Source organism: Cheilinus undulatus, linkage group 1 (assembly GCF_018320785.1).
Source record: "Cheilinus undulatus linkage group 1, ASM1832078v1, whole genome shotgun sequence".
Classification (NCBI taxonomy): Eukaryota; Metazoa; Chordata; class Actinopteri; order Labriformes; family Labridae; genus Cheilinus; species Cheilinus undulatus.
The window spans coordinates 57,917,178-57,939,160 of record NC_054865.1 but is presented as its reverse complement, the minus strand read 5'-3'; the positions used below and the strand labels follow the sequence as shown (position 1 = coordinate 57,939,160).

General features: G+C 39.3%; 1 protein-coding gene across 1 annotated transcript; it reads right to left on the bottom strand.

Moving 5' to 3' along the window:
* Nucleotides 1–4,894: 4,894 nt before the first annotated feature.
* Nucleotides 4,895–9,879, bottom strand: LOC121506200 (secretory phospholipase A2 receptor-like). Its single transcript, XM_041781914.1, has 3 exons — nucleotides 9,876–9,879; nucleotides 8,551–8,876; nucleotides 4,895–5,231 (listed from the first exon to the last, which is right to left on the bottom strand). Exons 1-3 carry the CDS (start codon nucleotides 9,877–9,879, stop codon nucleotides 5,043–5,045), a joined length of 519 nt encoding a protein of 172 aa, XP_041637848.1. The 3' UTR covers nucleotides 4,895–5,042.
* Between the last annotated feature and the right edge of the window lie 12,104 nt (nucleotides 9,880–21,983).

Sequence of the window (21,983 nt, the reverse complement as noted above, 5' to 3'; positions counted from 1 at the left end):
TGTTACTCTGACTGGGTTTCCCCCTCTTTGGCACTGGGACCTTAGTCGGAGCAGAGTAAAACTTCGAGGTTGCTCCCCTGGCTTTGCTCCATTTTTCTTTGCCCAATCTTCTTTGGACTGAGAGATATCTTTAGTTTTCACTGGTTTCAGTAATATGTTTTCTGTGAAGTCATGAGAGATTATGTGCTCTCTGTACCTCCCCTGCAGAGAGCTGTACATTTTTCTGACTAAGGTCCCGTCCTAAATCGCCTCTTTTTTCTTAGGACTGAGTTCTTTACAATCCCAAACCAACTCTCCACATGGCAGTTGGTGTCACGCGATTTGTAGGGCCCAAAGGTGACACCTTCTTTGTCAACAGCATATCTCTGCAAGTTCCCCAGAAGCAGGCCGCTCCAGAGGGGGAAAAGTCCCAGATAATTATCGAAGAGCAGGTTAATGATACCTGGGCAGAAGTATGCATTTTCCTCTTCAGGTGTGTGTGAGGGTGAGATCCTGAACCTCCTCGAGGACCTTCTTAAATGCCCTCGTGAAAGGTGATCCCCCAACAGTTGTGTGGGCATTTTTCCTTTCCTCCTCGTCTTCTTCATTAAGTAAGGGGCAGTCCTCAAGTTTGATGGTTTGTTCTATGTCTTGCATTTTGCATTCCTTTATCAAGACCTGTACAACTTCAAGATGACTCTGGACTCTCTCTGTGCTGTATTTCGAAATGAAAACTACACAGAGAGCGGAAGATTGTAAGGGCTGTGGTCAAGGATGTGCTGTTTTGTAATCTTGCAAATGCAAATACTGCAAACTGTCTCAAACCTTTGTCTTGTGTTGTTCGTGCTACTGACTGTGCAACAGCCTTTATTACATGTGCAGTGCACATGTGCAGCACAGTGAACATTTTTATGTCTTTCCATGTCTTCCTTTTGGAACAGATGTCAAATGCCCTGTCCAGGTAGTTGTCGATGCTCTCCTTATTGAAAGAAAGAAGAACACTCTGAATCAGTGCCCAGCTGTAATCTGTTTCTAATGATGGATTCTGAGTTTTGTGTATTGTGACAGTTTCCTTAAAAACTGCATGAGCCAGAAGGTTATTGGTGGAACTGAGTGCTCATTGGTCACCATTTCGCACACAGGAAGGGGAGGTAAACTTTGACCACCTCCAGGAAGTGTCAGTGTATAATATAACACTCTTTTGTTCTGGCCAGGTACTTTGGACACAACATTTCCTGTAGCATCTAAGTATAATGTCACTGGGGTCTTTTTTCTAAGATGTTGGATGAGAATACTGATCCCTGTTTCAGTATACATGTGCAAACCAAATGGCTCCACTTGGAAATGCTGTATATACCCAGGCATCTGGTGAAATGATACGCATAGAGATCAATGTTATTCATCCAGCTTGAAGAACGGCATTTTTGTAAAAAAAAATCAGATATTGATTCTTGTAGCTAGTAGTCTGTGCTATTACGACGTGAATGAAGCATCATTTGTGTTTGGACAATGTTTCGTCTTAGAGGTATTGATCCCGGAAGTCCGAATCTGTGAATATCTTTCCAACTTTACCTTGCTAAACTAGCGTCTGTGAAAGCTTTATTCACTTTTGTATTGATAAGGTCTCTTGTGCTAGGGCTCAAATCTCACTTCCCTCTTATGACCCCTCAATCTCTGTCCCCTGCTCTGCTGTCTTTCACCAGTTTGAGCCTGTGACTCTGTCCTTTCTACAAAAGATTGTTGGTCATTTAAAGCCCTCAGGCTCTCCAAATGATGCTGTCCCTCCTCGTCTATTTAAAGAGGTTATCCCCACTGTAGGACCATCTGTTATTGCAGTCATTAATAGTAGTCTGTCCTCAGGTGTGGTGCCTGAACTGTTTAAACATGCCGTAGTTCAACCTCTGATTAAAAAACCTGGTCTGGATTCTGCAGATTCTTTCTAATTTCAGGCTGATCTCCAAACTGCCTTTTCAAAAACCCTGGAAAAGATAGTTTACATTCAAGTAATCGCCTTTCTGGAAGAGCACAATATTTTAGAGGCTTTCCAATCTGGTTTCAAAGCTCTGCACAGCACCGAATCAGCTCTGTTAAGAGTTTTTAATGATATCCTTTTAGCTACCTATGCTGGTGATTGTGTTGTGCTTGTTCTTTTAGATTTAACGACTGCGTTTGACACTGTGGATCATGACATTTTAATCCCTCGTTTGGAGCATTGGGTGGGCATCAGGGGCATAGCTCTTGACTGGTTCAGGTCATACTTGACTGATCGTACTTTCTGTGTCCTCCTCTGCTCCTCTCTGGTGTGGAGTCCCACAAGGCTTGGTTCTAGGCCCTCTTCTCTTCTCTCTCTATTTGCTCCCCCTAGGATCTATACTTAGGACACATGGCATTACATTCCACTGTTATGCAGATGACAGTCAGATTTATGTGCCTCTTAAAAAGAACAATGAGTACTCCGTTCAATCGTTGTTTAAATGTCTTGATGACATAAAGGCCTGGATGGCTCTGAACTTTTTACATTTTATTGATAAAAAGACAGAGGTGATGGTTTTTGGTGGTACCACTGAGACCCCTCCTGTAGATCTTGGTCTGCAGTATACCAAGCAGTCCATCACAAACTTAGGGGTTTAAGTGGACCCTGATCTTCAGCTTGACAGTCAGATTAATGCTGTCATAAAATTGAGCTTTTTCAGTTTGAGGCAGCTGGCCAAAATGAAGCCAGTTCTTTCTAAGCAGCACTTTGAGACAGTAATCCACGCCTTCGTTACCACTCGGCTGGATTACTGCAATGTGTGTGTATGTGGGGGTTAGTGGGTCCTCCATCGCCCGTCTCCAGATGGTACAAAATGCAGCTGCACGTCTTTTAACTGACGTACGTAAACACGACCACATTTCCCCCATTTTAGCCTCACTCCACTGGTTGCCCATACAATTTAGGATTAATTTTAAAATTCTTTTATTTGCTTTTAAGTCTCTAAATGGTCTTGCCCCGCCCTACATCTCTGAGCTTCTACACCCATACACACCCACCCGCTCCCTCGGGTCAGCTGATCAACTGCTCCTGAAGGTGCCTAAGACCAAGCAGAAGCTCAGAGGGGACCGTGGAGGGACCTACCCCAGCACGTTAAACAGGCCTCTTCTCTAGCCGTTTTTAAATCTCTTCTTAAGACCCATCTCTTTTCTCTGGCCTTTAACACACAGTAGTCGTCGACTTTTATATTTATTTGGTATTTTTATGCGTGCCTTTTCATGGTACTTATGTTTTATGTCTTTTAAATTGATTCTGTATTTTATATGTAGTGCTCTTCTTTTATATCTTGTGAGCTGCTGTTTTTTTTTATGTACTTTTATTTATTCTGTACTTCTATTTATTCTCCTGTACAGCACTTTGGTCAGCTGTGGTTGTTTTTAAAGTGCTTAACAAATAAAGTTGGATTAGATTGGATAGTTATTATAAATAAATATAATGATAATGATAATGCATGATAACCTGTTAGCTATTATAAATAAATATAATGATAATGATGATAACCTGTTAGCTATTATAAATAAATATAATGATAATGATGATAACCTGTTAGCTATTATAAATAAATATAATGATAATGATGATAACCTGTTAGTTATTATAAATAAATATAATGATAATGATGATAACCTGTTAGTTATTATAAATAAATATAATGATAATGATGATAACCTGTTAGTTATTATAAATAAATATAATGATAATGATGATAACCTGTTAGTTATTATAAATAAATATAATGATAATGATGATAACCTGTTAATTATTATAAATAAATATAATGATAATGATGATAACCTGTTAGTTATTATAAATAAATATAATGATAATGATGATAACCTGTTAGTTATTATAAATAAATATAATGATAATGATGATAACCTGTTAATTATTATAAATAAATATAATGATAATGATGATAACCTGTTAGTTATTATAAATAAATATAATGATAATGATGATAACCTGTTAATTATTATAAATAAATATAATGATAATGATGATAACCTGTTAGTTATTATAAATAAATATAATGATAATGATGATAACCTGTTAGTTATTATAAATAAATATAATGATAATAGATGATAATCACAGACTCATCATGCCAATCTTCATTAAATCTGCAGTTTTGTACCAACTTTCACCTCATTCCTGCCTGGGAATCAAACATGAACCTGTCTCTTCCACTTGTTTTCACCAGGAAGGATGCAGCAGATTAGCATTAAACCTAATGATGGACAACATGGCAGAATTATGAAGCCAAATATTGTGGTTGTCCACTGGTGAGAGGGACTGATCTCCCTCCTAATGCTGAAGAATTACTTATATTTTCATAGAAAATACAAATATGTATGCAATAATATGTTACTGGCCCAAAATATGTATTTTATTTGAGTAAAGTTGAAAGTCTGGCCCAAAGAGCCTGTCAAGACAAAATCTGACCCTCGTACAAATGCAGTCAGCGCCCCCTGGTGGAGATGTCATGTACCGATTCTGCACTCTTTGATGAACCACGCAATAAGTTTCACTTTTGGCATGAGCCAGCCATTTATTCTGACAACAACAAAAGCATGTTGGTTTCTAACTATTACTCTTACCTTTATGGTAAGTGATAAGCTTCAAAACTGCAAAAAAAATAAAAGAAAAAAAAATACAGCAAATGATTCGGCTGACTGTTGGTTAATGAGCTCAACAGTGAAGCTACGACTATCAAACCACCTGCTTCTATACAAACATATGAGAGGCTAAATAGGACTTTCTCCAAGATAAAGAGACAGATTTAAAGCGTTTTAACAGATTATAAATCAGCGTACCGAGGGGACAGCATGGTGCAGACTGACCACGGTGCACAGGCTGCACCACTCAGGTCTGCTGGGACCCCAGCAGGGGGCGCTCTACCAGTCCCAGTGGAAACTCATACACATTATAAGCAGTATCTAAGCAATCAAAGTAGGAAAAACATGCAAATAAAGGGAAGTGGTGTCATGTGGAGTCGTGAACACAGCAGTAGATCTGGCATGACCCCAGGATGTCAGTTCTTTCTGTAACACAGGAAGTTCTTCTTCTCCAAACAGTCCCTGTTCTTCATGGCGACCGTGTCGTTTTTGGACAGAGCGCCACAGTGCTGCCACTGGACGGGGCAGATGGGCAGGTCAAAGCGCATGTCTGCCCCGTTCACCCACCACCAGTGACCCTCCATGAAGCGGAGACCGGCCCAAACCTGAGGAGAGGAAGCAGGAGATGGATCTACAGATGTGCTATGACTGAACTTTAAAAACACGACCAGAATCCTCCCATAAACGTGTGGACAGAAAACCTGCAAACAAGACCAGTTATAAACCCTTACATCATGGTCATTACAGACTGTTAGGGTTTTATTTCTGTGCATTCTCAGAGCCTCAAACGTCTATTTTTATGTGCATGACATCATCTCAGTGTGAAGTTTATGAGCAGCGTCTGAGCTCACAGGAAATAAAGACACTAATGAACACATGCAGCAGTAGGGAGCTGCAGACAGAGCTTCAATGTTTAAAAAAATATTTTAAAAGTTCAGATTTTATTTTATGATTCAAAATTTAACATCATCATCTAAACCAAATGTTTCTGAGAAAGTCCCCCTGTTAAAACTCTTTATTTGCTCTGTGCCGGCGTGTGTAAATGAAGGAGAGTCGCTTTTCTCCCCATCAGGATTCTCTGTCTCCACTGTTGCTAGGCAGGATAATGTTGTCCTTCCACTTCCAGCTCTGTGATTGGTGTTCCCTCTACTAAATTTCAGAGGGCTTTGGTAATGGTGGTCAGTGAGAGAATGTTTTCATGTGGCATTAAACCGTCCTGTCCGCTGAGGGCTACGAATCAAAGCTTGCTTAATGTTTCCAAAGTCAGCTAGATCGCTTTCCCACCTGGTAGGAGCCTCCGTTACCTTAAGCCAGGGGTGTCAAACTCAAGGCCCGGGGGCCAAATCCGGCCCGTTGTACGGTTATACCCGGCCCGTAGGATCGTATCATATTTTCATTGTAAGTGTCCCACTAAGGTCTGCAGATTTCCAGTACAAAAATGTCAACTTAACCATGATGATTTAAAAATCCTCAAGTCATAAAAAAAAAAAACAGGCTAAAAGTAAATACATAAAATGTCAGGATGTGTTTGAAAAATTGTGTATTCATTTTATTATTTTCAATTTTGCATCTCACAACAATGACTTACACTTATTATTTTCATGTAACTTCTCATATTTTGCCTTTCAAATTTATAAATTTGACTTATGTCATTTTTTAAAAACTTTTACATCACAATTTTTAAATTTAGTCATATCTATTTTTTTTATACTCATTATTTTTTAATTTGATGTCATGTTTTGACCTTCTCAAATTTATAGACTTGAGTTCTGTCATTAAATGAATTAAGTAAAAATATATTAAATAAATAAAAATTAAATATTTTGCACTTTAAGTCATATCTAATGTTTTTTACTCATTATTCTTTAATTTAGTGTCTTATTTAGCCTTTTCAAATGTATAGATTTTACCTATGTCAGTAAATAAATTAAATAAATATAAATTAATATTTTGAATTTTAAGTCATGTTTAATTTTTTTTACTCATTATTTTTTAAATTTCATGTCATGTTTTGACCTTTTCAACTCCTAACTTAGATTTTTCACCAAATATTTTGACCTTTAAGCCTCACAATTTAAAATTTAATCTCATATTTTGACCTTTTAAGCATAATTCTGAATTTCTTTTTCATATTTTCCTTTTTTAAAACATTTTTTTGACACTTAATTTTGTGTTTTGACCTTTTGAACAAATAAGTTTGACTATCTCAGATTTTGAGCCTTTAAACTGATCATTTTGACTTCTTTTAATCTCAAAATAATTTATAATCAGTTCTAATTTTCCCCCCATAACTTATTACTGTTAAAAATAAGGTTTATGGTTGAATGTTGACCCTGTCAGGGTCTCAAATTAGACCGAAATTCAGAGTCCGGCCCCTGCTGGGATTGAGTTTGACACCCTGCCTTAAGCTGTGGATTTAAAATGCCTATAAAAAGCTGATTTACAGTTTTACTAATTTTTATAAATCAGTCATGGTCAATATAGTTTTGCTTTGTTTTGTTTTGTTAAAGATTTATTTTTGGGCATTTTTGTGCCTTTATTGGATAGAGGAGGACAGTGGATATAAACAGATTTCTACAAATTATGTTGGTTAAATAAAAATCTGTCATGCAAAATAAGTGAGTGCATAAATATTCCTCCTTCTAGTCAGTGTTTAGAAGAGTCTCCTTAGTCTGCAGTCTCAGCTCTGAGTCTGTGTGGATAGGTCTCAGTCAGCTCTGAGTCTGTGTGGATAGGTCTCAGTCAGCTCTGAGTCTGTGTGGATAGGTCTCAGTCTCTCTGAGTCTGTGTGGATAGGTCTCAGTCAGCTCTGAGTCTGTGTGGATAGGTCTCAGTCTCAGCTCTGAGTCTGTGTGGATAGGTCTCAGTCAGCTCTGAGTCTGTGTGGATAGGTCTCAGTCTCAGCTCTGAGTCTGTGTGGATAGGTCTCAGTCTCTCTGAGTCTGTGTGGATAGGTCTCAGTCTCTCTGAGTCTGTGTGGATAGGTCTCAGTCAGCTCTGAGTCTGTGTGGATAGGTCTCAGTCTCTCTGAGTCTGTGTGGATAGGTCTCAGTCAGCTCTGAGTCTGTGTGGATAGGTCTCAGTCTCTCTGAGTCTGTGTGGATAGGTCTCAGTCAGCTCTGAGTCTGTGTGGATAGGTCTCAGTCTCTCTGAGTCTGTGTGGATAGGTCTCAGTCTCTCTGAGTCTGTGTGGATGGAGTCTCAGTCTCTCTGAGTCTGTGTGGATGGAGTCTCAGTCTCAGCTCTGAGTCTGTGTGGATAGGTCTCAGTCTCAGCTCTGAGTCTGTGTGGATAGGTCTCAGTCTCTCTGAGTCTGTGTGGATAGGTCTCAGTCTCTCTGAGTCTGTGTGGATAGGTCTCAGTCTCTCTGAGTCTGTGTGGATAGGTCTCAGTCAGCTCTGAGTCTGTGTGGATAGGTCTCAGTCAGCTCTGAGTCTGTGTGGATAGGTCTCAGTCTCTCTGAGTCTGTGTGGATAGGTCTCAGTCTCTCTGAGTCTGTGTGGATAGGTCTCAGTCTCTCTGAGTCTGTGTGGATAGGTCTCAGTCAGCTCTGAGTCTGTGTGGATAGGTCTCAGTCTCTCTGAGTCTGTGTGGATAGGTCTCAGTCTCTCTGAGTCTGTGTGGATAGGTCTCAGTCTCTCTGAGTCTGTGTGGATAGGTCTCAGTCAGCTCTGAGTCTGTGTGGATTTTTCACCAGTCAGCTCATGGTCTATTCTTAACTCACTTGTGAGCAGGACCCTGAGATCCCTGAACTCCTTCACCTGGGGCAAAGGCTCAACTTTGAAGTGCTGACCCTCATCCAAGTCGCCTCGCAGACCATCCAAATGACCCATAACTGGCTCCAGAGAGTCCTGTTTGTTGGTACCTTGACAGCCATACAGTCTGGTAAATCATCCTTATGGGTGTCCTCGACTATAAACCCACCTCCTCAGTGTCAGACTCCTCGATCGTGGTCATCAGGATGCTGTGCTCGTACCCCGGCTGCACGCTGACCAGCTCGTAGCGGTGGTCCTGATGGTAGTCGGACCTCATACCCCGGCAGTGCTCCAGAGACTCCTCCCACGTCTTGTTCTCCTTCACCAGGATCAGGTTGTCGTTGAAGCAGATGAAGGGGATCCGGGAGGAGCAGTCTCTGGTGGCCATGTCTTTGGACTTAGAGGAGATGGTGACGCAGTCGTGACTGTCGTCAGGCTGGTCTTCGCCCCACTCTCTGTACTCTGACAGCCCGGTGCTCCAGGTCCATGTCTCTCCTGCTCAAAATTCAACAGCACAAAGAAGTAAAGGCTTCTTAAGCATGATTCCGGCTCTAAGGAGAGGTCACCAGAGCAGAACGGGGTGAAACTGTGGTGGTCTTTACGGTCCAGGCAGGAAAGTGCAACAGATCAGAGTGAAGAGAGAGTTAAACTCAGTGTGTGTTTCCCCCAGATAAACTCTGAATGGACCTTAGTCAGGATGAAACATCACAACAGACCTAGAAGACAGCTAACATGAACCAGGTACAGCAACAGAGCGGCAGCTTCCAGTGGTGGTTGTTGCTTCTTTATATAGCCGTCTTTGCCCTGACATCCTGTGTTTTCTTCTTCTTCTAATGATATTCTAGCAGGCTTTCAGTGCCCACAGCTAGCATCTTTAGCCTTAGCCGTGCTTGCAGACCCTGAGAGGGGGTCTCCAGATGCCTTAAAAAAAACTAAGAACATTTTTTAAATTACATTTTTGCCACTTACACCAATTTTACCTAATTTTAACCCATTTTCATAACTTTTTTCCACAAATTTGATCAATTTTAACACATTTTTTAAATTTAAAACCCATTTTTGTCCATTTTAAACCCTTTCCACCACTTTTTTCTGCCTGTTTTTGCCACTTCCAAACCAAATCTTGCCACTCTCTGCCTATTGTTGGCTCTGTTGACCCATTATTGCCACTATTAACACTTTTACCACTTTATAAGCCACATTTCACAGATATGCCCATTTTTGCCAGTTTGACTTTTTCTGCCTCAACTAACGCTTTTTTTTTTTTGCCAGTTTAGATCAATTTTCATCCCAATTCAACAGATTTCCACCTATTTTTGCCACTTTAACACCATTTCAGCCACTTTTGAATCCAGTTTTAACACTTAATATATACATTTTTGCCTTTTTCTTTATTTTGCCACTTTTATCTAATTTTTGGCATTTCTAACCCATTTCTGATACTTTTAACATCTAATTTTGACCCCTTTCCCATCATGTCTTGCCATTATTTACCCATTTTAGCTATTTTTAATGTATTTTAATTCTTTTTTCAACAGAAGGATTTACATTTTTAAAAGAGGCCACTTACTACACAAATCAATTACAATGTGTTTCTTTGATAAGAGTGGTTATTATTCAGGTTAAATAGGAAATACCACAGCTTAACTTTAGAATGAACCATGATTTTGATGGCCCCCAGTTTGGCTGGGCACCAGAAAGCTCTCCCATTTTCCCCCCTTAAGTGCAGCCTTGTCTCCACATGACTATCCTTGAATGTTCATGGCTGTGTTCAACCACCTTCAGGTAAAGTGGGGGTCTCGGGTCTCTGCCTTTATTTTGGGGGTCATGGGCTGAAAAGGTTGAGAACCGCTGCCTTAAAGAAAGACAAATGTAATAATAAATATAAAATACTGAAAAATAGCTAATAAATATCAGACATTGCTTTTGAATTATGGTTCAACAGAATAATTTTAAAAAACAAACTGTTCACAGACGCAGAAATGAACCAACGAGAAGAAGCCTGTAGCTACTGTGGAACATGGAGGAGGCTCACTAATGCTCTAAGGCAGCGTTGCTGCATCTGGCACAGAGGGTCTGGAATTTTTGCAAGGTCCAATGAAGTCTCAAGACTATCAGGGCATTCTGGATTCAACTGTGCTGAACTGTAAGAAGGCCTGGTTTCAGGTCATGGTGGTCCAACAGGATAATGAGCCCAAAACACTTAAAAACAGCCAAGAACGACTGAGAACCAGTCAGTGGACGATGAAATAATCATGCCAACAATCACAGAGTAAGAACAGTGTCCATTACCATCTATGATTGGAGTAGGAGTAAGCACAGGTGTCCTCGTCGTTTGTATCCCACGGTCCATAGTATTCATTTTTGTGTTCTATCCCATTAGTCCAGTACCAATCTTTGCCTTTCTTGTACAGGCCGACCCACACAGAGTAATGGGACGGGAAGTGTGTATGATCTCTGTCTGACTGCCCGTAGTAGGCAGCCAGGTCTTTGTAGTCATGATGGCTGTTAAGACAAAAGTAGAGAGAAGGGCTTTATTTAGATCTGTCAGAATTAAAGGAACAAGACAGAAAAAAAAACTATGTTTTCATGTAGAGCTGGGCCATATGGCCTAAAATTGATATCCTGATATATTTTTGCTATACATGATATAAATCACAATATTTTAAAATGACCTCTCAGCAGATGTAGTTAAATTAGCCCAAATGACAAAACTGTGGTGATAAAAATAAACTGTTCCACTGGATTTTTAATAAAATTGTTTGCAAAAAGAGTAAAAATCAAAATAAAGTCACATGTAGAAGTTTTATTTTAAAAAGGACTTCATTCAAACTTTTACTAATAAATCAAAAACACATAAAAAGTGAAATACTCAGTAATTTACAGTGTATCTGTATTCTGTGCTTTGTTTACTATTGCTGATTATAAAATGATTATTTCCCTCATTAGGAGAAGAAGACCTACACAGAACTCACCAGTCCTACATGAAGCCCAAAACCCTGAGGTCTAGTCCTCCATTCAGGCCAAACCCCTGCAGTCTGGTCCACCATTCAGGCTAAAACCCTGCAGTCTAGTCGTCCATTCAGGCTAACACTCTGCAGTCTAGTCCTCCATTCAGGCTAAAACCCTGAGGTCTAGTCCTCCATTCAGGCTAAAACCCTGCAGTCTAGTCCACCATTCAGGCTAAAACCCTGCAGTCTAGTCCTCCATTCAGGCTAAAACCCTGCAGTCTAGTCCTCCATTCAGGCTAAAACCCTGCAGTCTGGTCCTCCATTCAGGCTAAAACCCTGCAGTCTAGTCCATCAATTCAGGCTAAACCCTGCAGTCTAGTCCATCAATTAGACTAACCCTGCAGTCTAGTCCATCAATTCAGGACTAACCCTGCAGTCTAGTCCACCATTCAGGCTAAAACCCTGCAGTCTAGTCCTCCATTCAGGCTAAAACCCTGCAGTCTAGTCCTCCATTCAGGCTAAAACCCTGCAGTCTGGTCCTCCATTCAGGCTAAAACCCTGCAGTCTAGTCCATCAATTAGACTAACCCTGCAGTCTAGTCCATCAATTAGACTAACCCTGCAGTCTAGTCCATCAATTAGACTAACCCTGCAGTCTAGTCCACCATTCAGGCTAAAACCCTGCAGTCTAGTCCACCATTCAGGCTAAAACCCTGCAGTCTAGTCCTCCATTCAGGCTAAAACCCTGAGGTCTAGTCCTCCATTCAGGCTAAAACCCTGCAGTCTAGTCCTCCATTCAGGCTAAAACCCTGCAGTCTAGTCCTCCATTCAGGCTAAAACCCTGCAGTGTAGTCCTCCATTCAGGCTAAAACCCTGAGGTCTAGTCCATCAATTCAGGCTAAAACCCTGCAGTCTAGTCCATCAATTAGACTAACCCTGCAGTCTAGTCTCCATTCAGGCTAAAACCCTGCAGTCTGGTCCTCCATTCAGGCTAAAACCCTGCAGTCTGGTCCTCCATTCAGGCTAAAACCCTGCAGTCTAGTCCATCAATTAGACTAACCCTGCAGTCTAGTCCATCAATTAGACTAACCCTGCAGTCTAGTCCATCAATTAGACTAACCCTGCAGTCTAGTCCACCATTCAGGCTAAAACCCTGCAGTCTGGTCCTCCATTCAGGCTAAAACCCTGCAGTCTAGTCCTCCATTCAGGCTAAAACCCTGCAGTCTGGTCCTCCATTCAGGCTAAAACCCTGCAGTCTAGTCCATCAATTAGACTAACCCTGCAGTCTAGTCCATCAATTAGACTAACCCTGCAGTCTAGTCCATCAATTAGACTAACCCTGCAGTCTAGTCCACCATTCAGGCTAAAACCCTGCAGTCTAGTCCACCATTCAGGCTAAAACCCTGCAGTCTAGTCCTCCATTCAGGCTAAAACCCTGAGGTCTAGTCCTCCATTCAGGCTAAAACCCTGCAGTCTAGTCCACCATTCAGGCTAAAACCCTGCAGTCTAGTCCTCCATTCAGGCTAAACCCCTGCAGTCTGGTCCTCCATTCAGGCTAAAACCCTGAGGTCTAGTCCTCCATTCAGGCTAAAACCCTGAGGTCTAGTCCTCCATTCAGGCTAAAACCCTGCAGTCTAGTCCACCATTCAGGCTAAAACCCTGCAGTCTAGTCCTCCATTCAGGCTAAAACCCTGCAGTCTGGTCCTCCATTCAGGCTAAAACCCTGCAGTCTAGTCCATCAATTAGACTAACCCTGCAGTCTAGTCCATCAATTAGACTAACCCTGCAGTCTAGTCCATCAATTAGACTAACCCTGCAGTCTAGTCCACCATTCAGGCTAAAACCCTGCAGTCTGGTCCTCCATTCAGGCTAAAACCCTGCAGTCTAGTCCTCCATTCAGGCTAAAACCCTGCAGTCTGGTCCTCCATTCAGGCTAAAACCCTGCAGTCTAGTCCATCAATTAGACTAACCCTGCAGTCTAGTCCATCAATTAGACTAACCCTGCAGTCTAGTCCACCATTCAGGCTAAAACCCTGCAGTCTGGTCCTCCATTCAGGCTAAAACCCTGCAGTCTGGTCCTCCATTCAGGCTAAAACCCTGCAGTCTAGTCCATCAATTAGACTAACCCTGCAGTCTGGTCCACCATTCAGGCTCACAGCTGTGATTACTTTAGTCCGTTATCTGTGCTGATGAATGGTGAACCAGTCTCTAGTAAGTTCCTAACACGGCTGCGTCTTTAGACCTTATTCAATAAACTCTCCTGTGTGATCATGGGAGGGAAAAGGCTTGTATGGAGGTGGGAACATTTTAACCCCTCGTTGTCAGTGTTTTGAGCTGTTAGGCTGAGTTTAGTCTCCATAGTTGTGGAGAAGTGGATCGCATTAGTCCGCTGCTGGGCCGTCTTCTCTCTGACCTGTATGACTCTGGCAGGGAGTTTTCAGCTAAATGTTTGCACCCAGGCAAATCTGATATTCTGGGATAAGTGTGTTTATGAGATTTTTAAATCCTGGCTTTTCAACAACTCTGGGCTCATGTCTTTAGTGACGTGTTGTGTTACTGTGCCATTATATCGGAGTCATCTTGCGGCGTCTTTTAACGAATACTGCTTGAGTTCTACCTCTTCCTTTTCAAAGTTGAAGAACTGCTCAACGCTGCAGATCCAACGCTGTTTCTCGTTGTCTGTCTCTGAACACAGCTAATGCTCCGCTTGACTGTCTATGTTGGAAAGCTCCTCACCAGTTCCACCCACTTTTCAAAAGTTGCCAACTATGGCCTACCATTTGGCAAAAATGGAGGAGAAAAGGCTCCAACATCCCCAGCTTCACCAACATTCTCTCCTCTGCCTTTGGGGATCTTTAGATGTTGTTCTGGGTTCTTCCGAAACCTCCTGGATGAGTCGTCCATGTTCTCTTGGAGTCATGTTGGTAGGCCGGCCACTCCTGGGAAGGTTCACCACTGTTCACAATTTTCCCCGTTTGTGGGTAATGGCTCTCAGCATGATTATTAGCCTTAGACATGTCGTTGTAACCCTTTCAGACTGATAGATGCCAGCTATGTATGTTGTTTCTCATCTGTTCTTGAATTTCTTCTTCTCTGACTATTATTGACATTCGTTTGATGATCTGAAACATTGAAGTGTGACATAAATGTGGATAGAAAAGGGGCAGCAGTTTGAAGAGCGCTTTCTTTATACCAGTATGTTAAATAAAGCTTCCTCTTTCTCTTCTTAATCCACACTGTACTTTTTGTTAAAACATTATCTGAACACTTCTTTTCTGTTTATCTCCCTATAAATAATTAAATTAAAAAACCATCCCATAATAACCAGCTCTGACTGAACGACGGTCATCCCCACCTCCTGCAGTAGCTCTGAGCCTCTGACCAGTTGTAGTATTTTTCAATGTAGTGGAAGCTTCTCCACACCACTGTTCCCAGTCCAGACGCACCACTGCTGAAGAGGAGGAGGAAGAGGCTGGTCTTCATCATCATCAAAGATCTGTTGAACAGAAGGAAGCATGCTGACCGATCAGCTGATGAGTCTTTACTAATGGCTGCAGCAGACTGGTGTCTAGCCTATCAAAACAATGAACTAGATACGACTCCGAGTCCAAAAAAGTTGGGACACTGTAATGTCAAATCTCATATTTTACTCATAACAGAACAGAAACGACATATCAGATGTTAAAAATGAGACATTTTACCATTTCATGAAAATATTAGCTCATTCTGAATCTGATGGCAGCAACACCTGAGCCAAAAGTTTCAAACATAAATGTCAAACACAAATGTGAATATTATTAATGCACAACTATCTCCCCTTTGAGCTAACACGCTCTGTGACCTGGCGGTGCAGGAGGAGGAATTATTCTGTTTATTCAAGCAGCTGGTCTGCTAAAACTAAGCCTGCTATCAGATGAGTGTCCATGTTAACGTCCATGTCTGATCACAGGTGACCCTCACCCACAAAAAAGGATTCAAACTGAAAAAAAATTAAACATCATTTCAAAGATTTATAACTAATCTTTAAACATTTTTAACATTAATATATTTTGGTTTTCAAATGTCCTTAAACATCTGCCTTTCCCTCTTATTCAGTTATAATGCCATTAAATACCCCTTTTTCAAATTTTTTGGCCATTCTACAACTTCTTTTTGCCACTTTTATCCCATTTTTTTTTTTTTTTAACCATTTTTTTTGGCACTTTTCATCCATTTAAGCGCCCTTTTGTCATTAAATACCACCCCAGGATAAAAATGTAAACTTAACCTTGATGATATCAAATATCCTTAGGTTATAAAAATGTGACAAAAATAAAGAGTAAAAATAACTAGATAAAAATGTGGGAAAATAAATTTGTGTTTTCATTTCATATTTTCAATTTTTCATTTTACAATCATGACTTCAGTCTATTATTTGGACTTGTATTTCATATTTTGACCATTTTTAAATAGATTATTTTGACTTTATCTACTATTTTGAGATTTTTCAATTTATAATTTTGACTTTTTATCTCAAATTTTGACTGTCAATTTATCATTTTCACTTTTTTTCTCAAATTTTGAATTTTTCTAATTATTATTTCAACTCTGTTTAATATTTTGACCCTTTCTATTTACTATTTTGACCTTTTAGGTGCACCATTTTCAATTTAAAGCCATATTTTTGCCTTAAAAACATGATTGCCACTTTATTTTTTATATATTTACTTTTATTTTAGACTATCTAATATTAGGGCTTTTTCAATTTTTAATTTTTACTTTTTTAACTCATATTTTGACTTTTTTAATTTATTATTTTCTCTTTTATGTCAAATTTGGAACTTTTAATTTGATTATTTCGACTTTCTACCGAATATTTTGAACTTGTCGATATATTATTTCGACCATTAGTTCATATTTTGACTTATCAGGTGCACCTTTTTCAATTTAAAGCCATATTTTGGCCTTAAAAACATGATTGTGACATTTTTTTGTATGTCTGCCTTTTAAAAGCATTACTTTAACATCTAATGATGTGTTTGGACCTTTTGAACTAATAGGTTTGACTTTTTATCTCAGATTTTGAGGCTTAACTTATCATTTTGACTTTTTAAATCTCAAAATCATTCATCATTATTACTCATTATTTTTCCCTCCATAATTTATAACTGATGAAAATGAGGTTGACAGTTTGGTTAAATGTGGACCCTGTTTGGCCCTCAGGTTAGACCTACATTCAGAATCCTGGCTTAGTTTGACACCGCTGCTTTACATTGATGTGTTTGCATAAATAAAGCAGGGCTGTCGAGATTCAACTCTAATTTCAGTGCTCTGATTTTTTTTTTTAATGGCGATTAATCTTGGATTTTTTAGCGCTTTGGTTAGGCCATGCCAGCGTCCTCCTGCAGCCACAGAGATGTCAAATCCTCCACTGCCTCTTCATGTCTCATTTTACTCTAAAACTCAGAGAAGACAGACATCTGACCTCACATTTCCTCTACGGTCCATCACAAACTCTTCTTCTGTGGTTAAATTCGTGTTAAAATCTTCAGTCTCCCTTAAAAAGCAGCTCTGTATCCAAACAGGAAGTCATTTAGGTTCAGACGGCAGAAAAATCCAAAATGACACTAACATAGTTTTGGCTGCAAAAAAGGGCCATTTTTAAATCTGGTTAATTGGATGTGATTAATCACAATTAACTACAGAAATCCTGATATTTATTGTGATTAAAGTTGTGATCTTGTGACAGCCCTAAAATAAAGCTCTCTACTCCTGAACACTCCTGAGTCCCGGCTGTGTTTCTGAGGTTATTCTTACCGCTCGTGAAGGTCCCGATGGCGTCTCTGGTGCTCAGGTTTGTGCAGCAGCAGACACTGATGCGCTTTAATAAACCTCCTCCCAGCATCACTCTACAGTCATTTGACTAGCAGGCTCACTTAAATCAACCATCAGCTCCCCATCAGCCCTACAACACTCAGCATTTGACTGTTAATGAGGCAGATTTACCTACCAACATCAAGAACACAGTATACTTTACAGCAGAGAGCAGGCAAGTCCACCTGCAGCATTCAGAGTCACACCAGGGCAGATTAGCACTGATCTGTTTCAGGCACTGCTTCTGATAACTAAACCTGAAATAAACCAATGAAAACAGGTTTAGGATGTTGAGAGCTGAATAATGGAAGAACTGCTGAAAATAGCCAAAAGCACAAAAATAGTTGAAAATAGCACAAAATATCTGAAAGTAGCCTAAAAATATCTGAAAATAGCTTAAGAATTACTGAAAGTAGCCTAAAAATAGACAAAAATAGCAAAAAGAAGAAAAAAAAGCTGAAAATAGCATAAAAGTAGATGGAAATAGCATAAAAGTAGATTAAAATAGCATAAAAGTAGCTGAAAATAGCATAAAAGTAGATGAAAATAGCATAAAATCGACTGAAAACAGCATAAAATATCTAAAAATAGCTTATAAATAGCAGAAAGTAGCCTAAAAATAGATGCAAAATAGCATAAAAATAGCTGAAAATAGCATAAAAGCAGATGATAATAGCATAAAAATCTATGAAAATAGCATAAAAGTAGATGAAAAAAAGCCTAAAAATAGATGACAATAGCATGAAAACAGCTGGAAATAGCATGATAATAGCTAAAACTAGCAACTAACAACAACAATAAGTTAAAGGTGTCAAAAATGGTCAAAAAGCAACAAAAATGGGTGAAAAGGGCCCAGAATGGGGAAGAAAAGCAGAATAGGGGTCAGAAGAAGAAAAAAATGGGTGAGAAGTGACAAAAATAAGTTATAGGTGTCTTGTGTTTGTGTGTATGGACCGTAAGTCTGAAATAAAATCTATCTATTAAATAGTCCAAAAATAGCAAAAATTAGTGAAAAGTGACTAAAATGGGCAAAAAGCAGTCAAGAGTGGCAAAAATCGGCAACAAATCTGAAACAAGTGGTGTTTAGTAGCAAAAGGTAGCTAAAATGGGTGAAAGGTGGAGAAAAAGGGCAAAAATAGGATATAGTGGCAAAAAGAAGCGGCAAAAAAAAAAAAAAAAAACTGAAACAAGTGGTATTTAATGACAACAGGTAACTTAAATGGGTGAAGCTGAAGAGTATGATAGTAAAATAGTAAAAACAGCCGGAGGAGTGCCAAAGTTATGTGGAGTTGAAGAAAGTGCAGATTTGTGAAATTTTGCCATCTGTTTAACATTGATAAACAAAGTTAAATATTTAAAAAATTATAAAAGTTAGAAATGAGAAAAGTCGTAGCAGTTGAATGATGAAGAAACAGAATTTTTTAAAAGTTGAAACGGTATCGATATGACAAAGTATGAAGGAGGAGATAGCCGGTGTGGAAGAAGAATAATAATAAACAAAATGGCCGACGTGAGTGTGGGCGAGTGTGGATGCTTTCTCAGCATCCCCACTAAAAATAATCACGTTTCCTGATAACACGTATGATAGCTCAGTCATCACATTCTTAACTTCAGGGGTGAATTTTCTCCCATCACACCCAGAAGCCACAGAGCAGGGGGCGTGACCTCTCTGCCAAACACCAACGCTCGTTTCCACCTTTCAGCTGGGATCAAACATGATGGTGTTGGGTCTGTAGGTCCATCCTTCATCTGTGAGGAAGTCCCAGAATGATCCAGACGCCGTCATGTGTGCATTCACAGCTGCTTTAGATGGTCAGACTGGAGGATTTACAGCAGGGGCCGGATTCTGAATTAAGGTCTAACCTGAGGGCCTAACAGGGTCCACATTAAACCAAACTGTCAACCTCATTTTTCCCCAGTAATAATGGGGGGAGAAATGAACAATTATGATAAAAGATTTTGAGATTTAAAAAGTCAAAATGATAAGATAAGGCTCAAAATCTGAGATAAAAAGTCAGACTTATTAGTTCAAAGGGTCAAAACATGAAATTAGATGTTAAGACATTGCTTTAAAAAGGCAAATATATAAAAAAATAAAGTTGCAATCATGTTTTAAAGGCAAAAATATGGTGTTAAATTGAAAATGGTACACCTAAAAGGTCAAAATATTAAATAAAGTCAAAATAATAAATGGAAAGTTCAAAATTTGAAATGAAAAGTGAAAATGATAAATTGACAAAGTTGAAATATGAGATAAAAAGTCAAAATTATAAATTGAAAATGTCAAAATAGGAGATAAAGTCAAAATAATCAATTCAAAATGGTACAAATATGAAATAACAGTCCAAATAATAGATTGAAGTCATGATTGTGCTGTACAAAATTGAAAATATGAAATGAAAACACAAATTAATTTATTTCCCCACATTAATTTTTAACTAATCATTTTTACTATTTATGTTTTCACATTTTTATGACTTAAGGATATTTGATATCATCAAGGTTTAGTTCACATTTTTATCCTGGAGGAAATCCACCATCCTCATATTTCAGGGCCAGTTATAATAAGAATAAGAATATGATGGGATCTCGTGGGCCGGGTATAACTGTACCATGGGCCGGATTTGGCCCCTGGGCCTTGAGTTTGACACCCCTGATCTGCACTGTCACACTGTCATTTGGCTGACACTTTCATCCAAAGAGACTTACATCAGGGACAGGTGCTCTGGCGTTAACTCCTCCAATCTCCCATAACACCAAAATAAACCACTGAGCTCTCCAGCCGGGACCAGGATCAGAATTTCTCTGATGAAAAACGACCACTGTAAGGCCTTTCAGCTGTGGGGCACCTGTCCTTCTGTTACAGGTGCGTTCAAGTTTCACTGTCAAAGAGGATCTCACAGGGCCAAGTAGCATCAAAATACTCCGAAACAGAGTCAAAATGATGCCCAGGTACTCTCTTCTACTCTGCATCTACTGACTGTATCAAGATGAAATTATAATATTTAAATAATTAAATTGTTTTTCCTTGAAAAACCACTGGAAAATTACTCAACCTCTTTCATGTTATTCTTGATGACGTTTGGATAAATTGGGCCTCTTTTTACATTGAATTACATTGTGGGTACACACATACAGCGCTTAACAAATGTATTAGACCAGCTGTCATCTCTGTCTCAGAGACCATCCAGCATCATGAAGTGCTTTAATGCGGACTCTTTCATTTTCAGTCAGCTCTCCATGTTTTACCATTTTGAACAGGAATGAGGGATTTCAAACTGAATTCACCCAAATTTAAGCCGGCTCACTGGGCTTCTCTGAGTAGTCAGAAATGAATCAAGCATAACATTCAACCACTAAAACTCATTTTTCTGTTCAGGAATGACAGTAAATAACTATAATTTGACACATTAATCAAGAAATATTAATGTGCTTTACTATTTTTTCCTTTTTTTTTTTGGTAAATCAGTAAATTTGAAAATTCATGGATAACAATAATAATTCTATTTTAGCATTAAAAATATCATTTGGGTTAAAGAGCTTCTACATATTGGTGTATTAACCATTGCAGAAACATCAAAAATGATTCTGGTAATTACCAATGCTGTTAATTTAGGACAGCTGTGGCATAAACCTGACTTTGGTTAGGGTTAGGGTGGTCTAATACATTTGTTAAGCACTGTATATAATTATAGATAGATAGATAGAAAAAGCTGTTTGGCATTGGCAGAGAAGATTTGACAAATGTTTCATGAACGCAACCCACATACTCAGCTCTGCTGCTCATCCCACAAATGCATGCTCCTTACAAATGTGGCACCATTTAAAAGGGTAACAAACAGGCTTTCCAACAGTGTAAGACTTATTGCCAAGAAGCATCGTTACAACGAAGAAATAATCTACCAAACACAAACTTACTTATTTTTTGTGTTAAGTATATATATATATATATATATATATATATAATGTACAGTACTGCTCAAAGGTTTTGGATCACTTGGAATTTTGTCCTTGTTTTTGAATAGGACATACAGCAAATGAAATGGACATGCTGACATTGTCAGAGTTAGAAATAATGATTTTAATGAAAAATTTTCTTTAAAATTTAACTTCATAGAAAAAAACACCTTTTGCAGCAGTTACAGCCGTGCAGAGGAATTCCAGCTGTCAGTTCTTCATAATAAGAAGAACTTTATTTGTAGAGAACTTTTAAAAACATGGGTTACATGTGTCTTTGACATGTGGAGAAGCAAATGGAAAAGCAAAGCAACAAACTCAAATTAATTTTCCTTGCAAAACAAAGAAATTTGCCAGTGATCCCAAACTTTTGAGCAGTAATAAAAATTTCTTTCAACTTTTTGAACGTAACCTGCCCCCCGTGGTGTATCTCGACCCCCCAGTGGTCCTGCCCCCACTGATCTGGGAATCACTGATCTACTTTGTGCCCTCAGAAGATTAGAGGATGAAAACTGGTTTAAACTGTCCCTTCGTCTCTGGTCTCCCTCAGTTTTAGAATCGTTAAAGGTTTGAAACCACCTTGTGTGCGTGCTGAAGCCAAAAGTGAAAGTTGAAGCCCGACTCATCATACAGGACACGAAAGAGCCAACTATCACTACATGAGAATATCAGGGACCTTGTGGAGAGGGTAGGTGACTAAGAATCCTGATCATACACGTTTATTCTAGTCCCCATGACCACAGCGGGTCCACAGTCCACAATGAGTTTACCAAACCAAAGTCTTCCTCGAACTATAGGATGAAGGGGGATTATAAGACTGGATGTGGAAAGACTTAGACTCC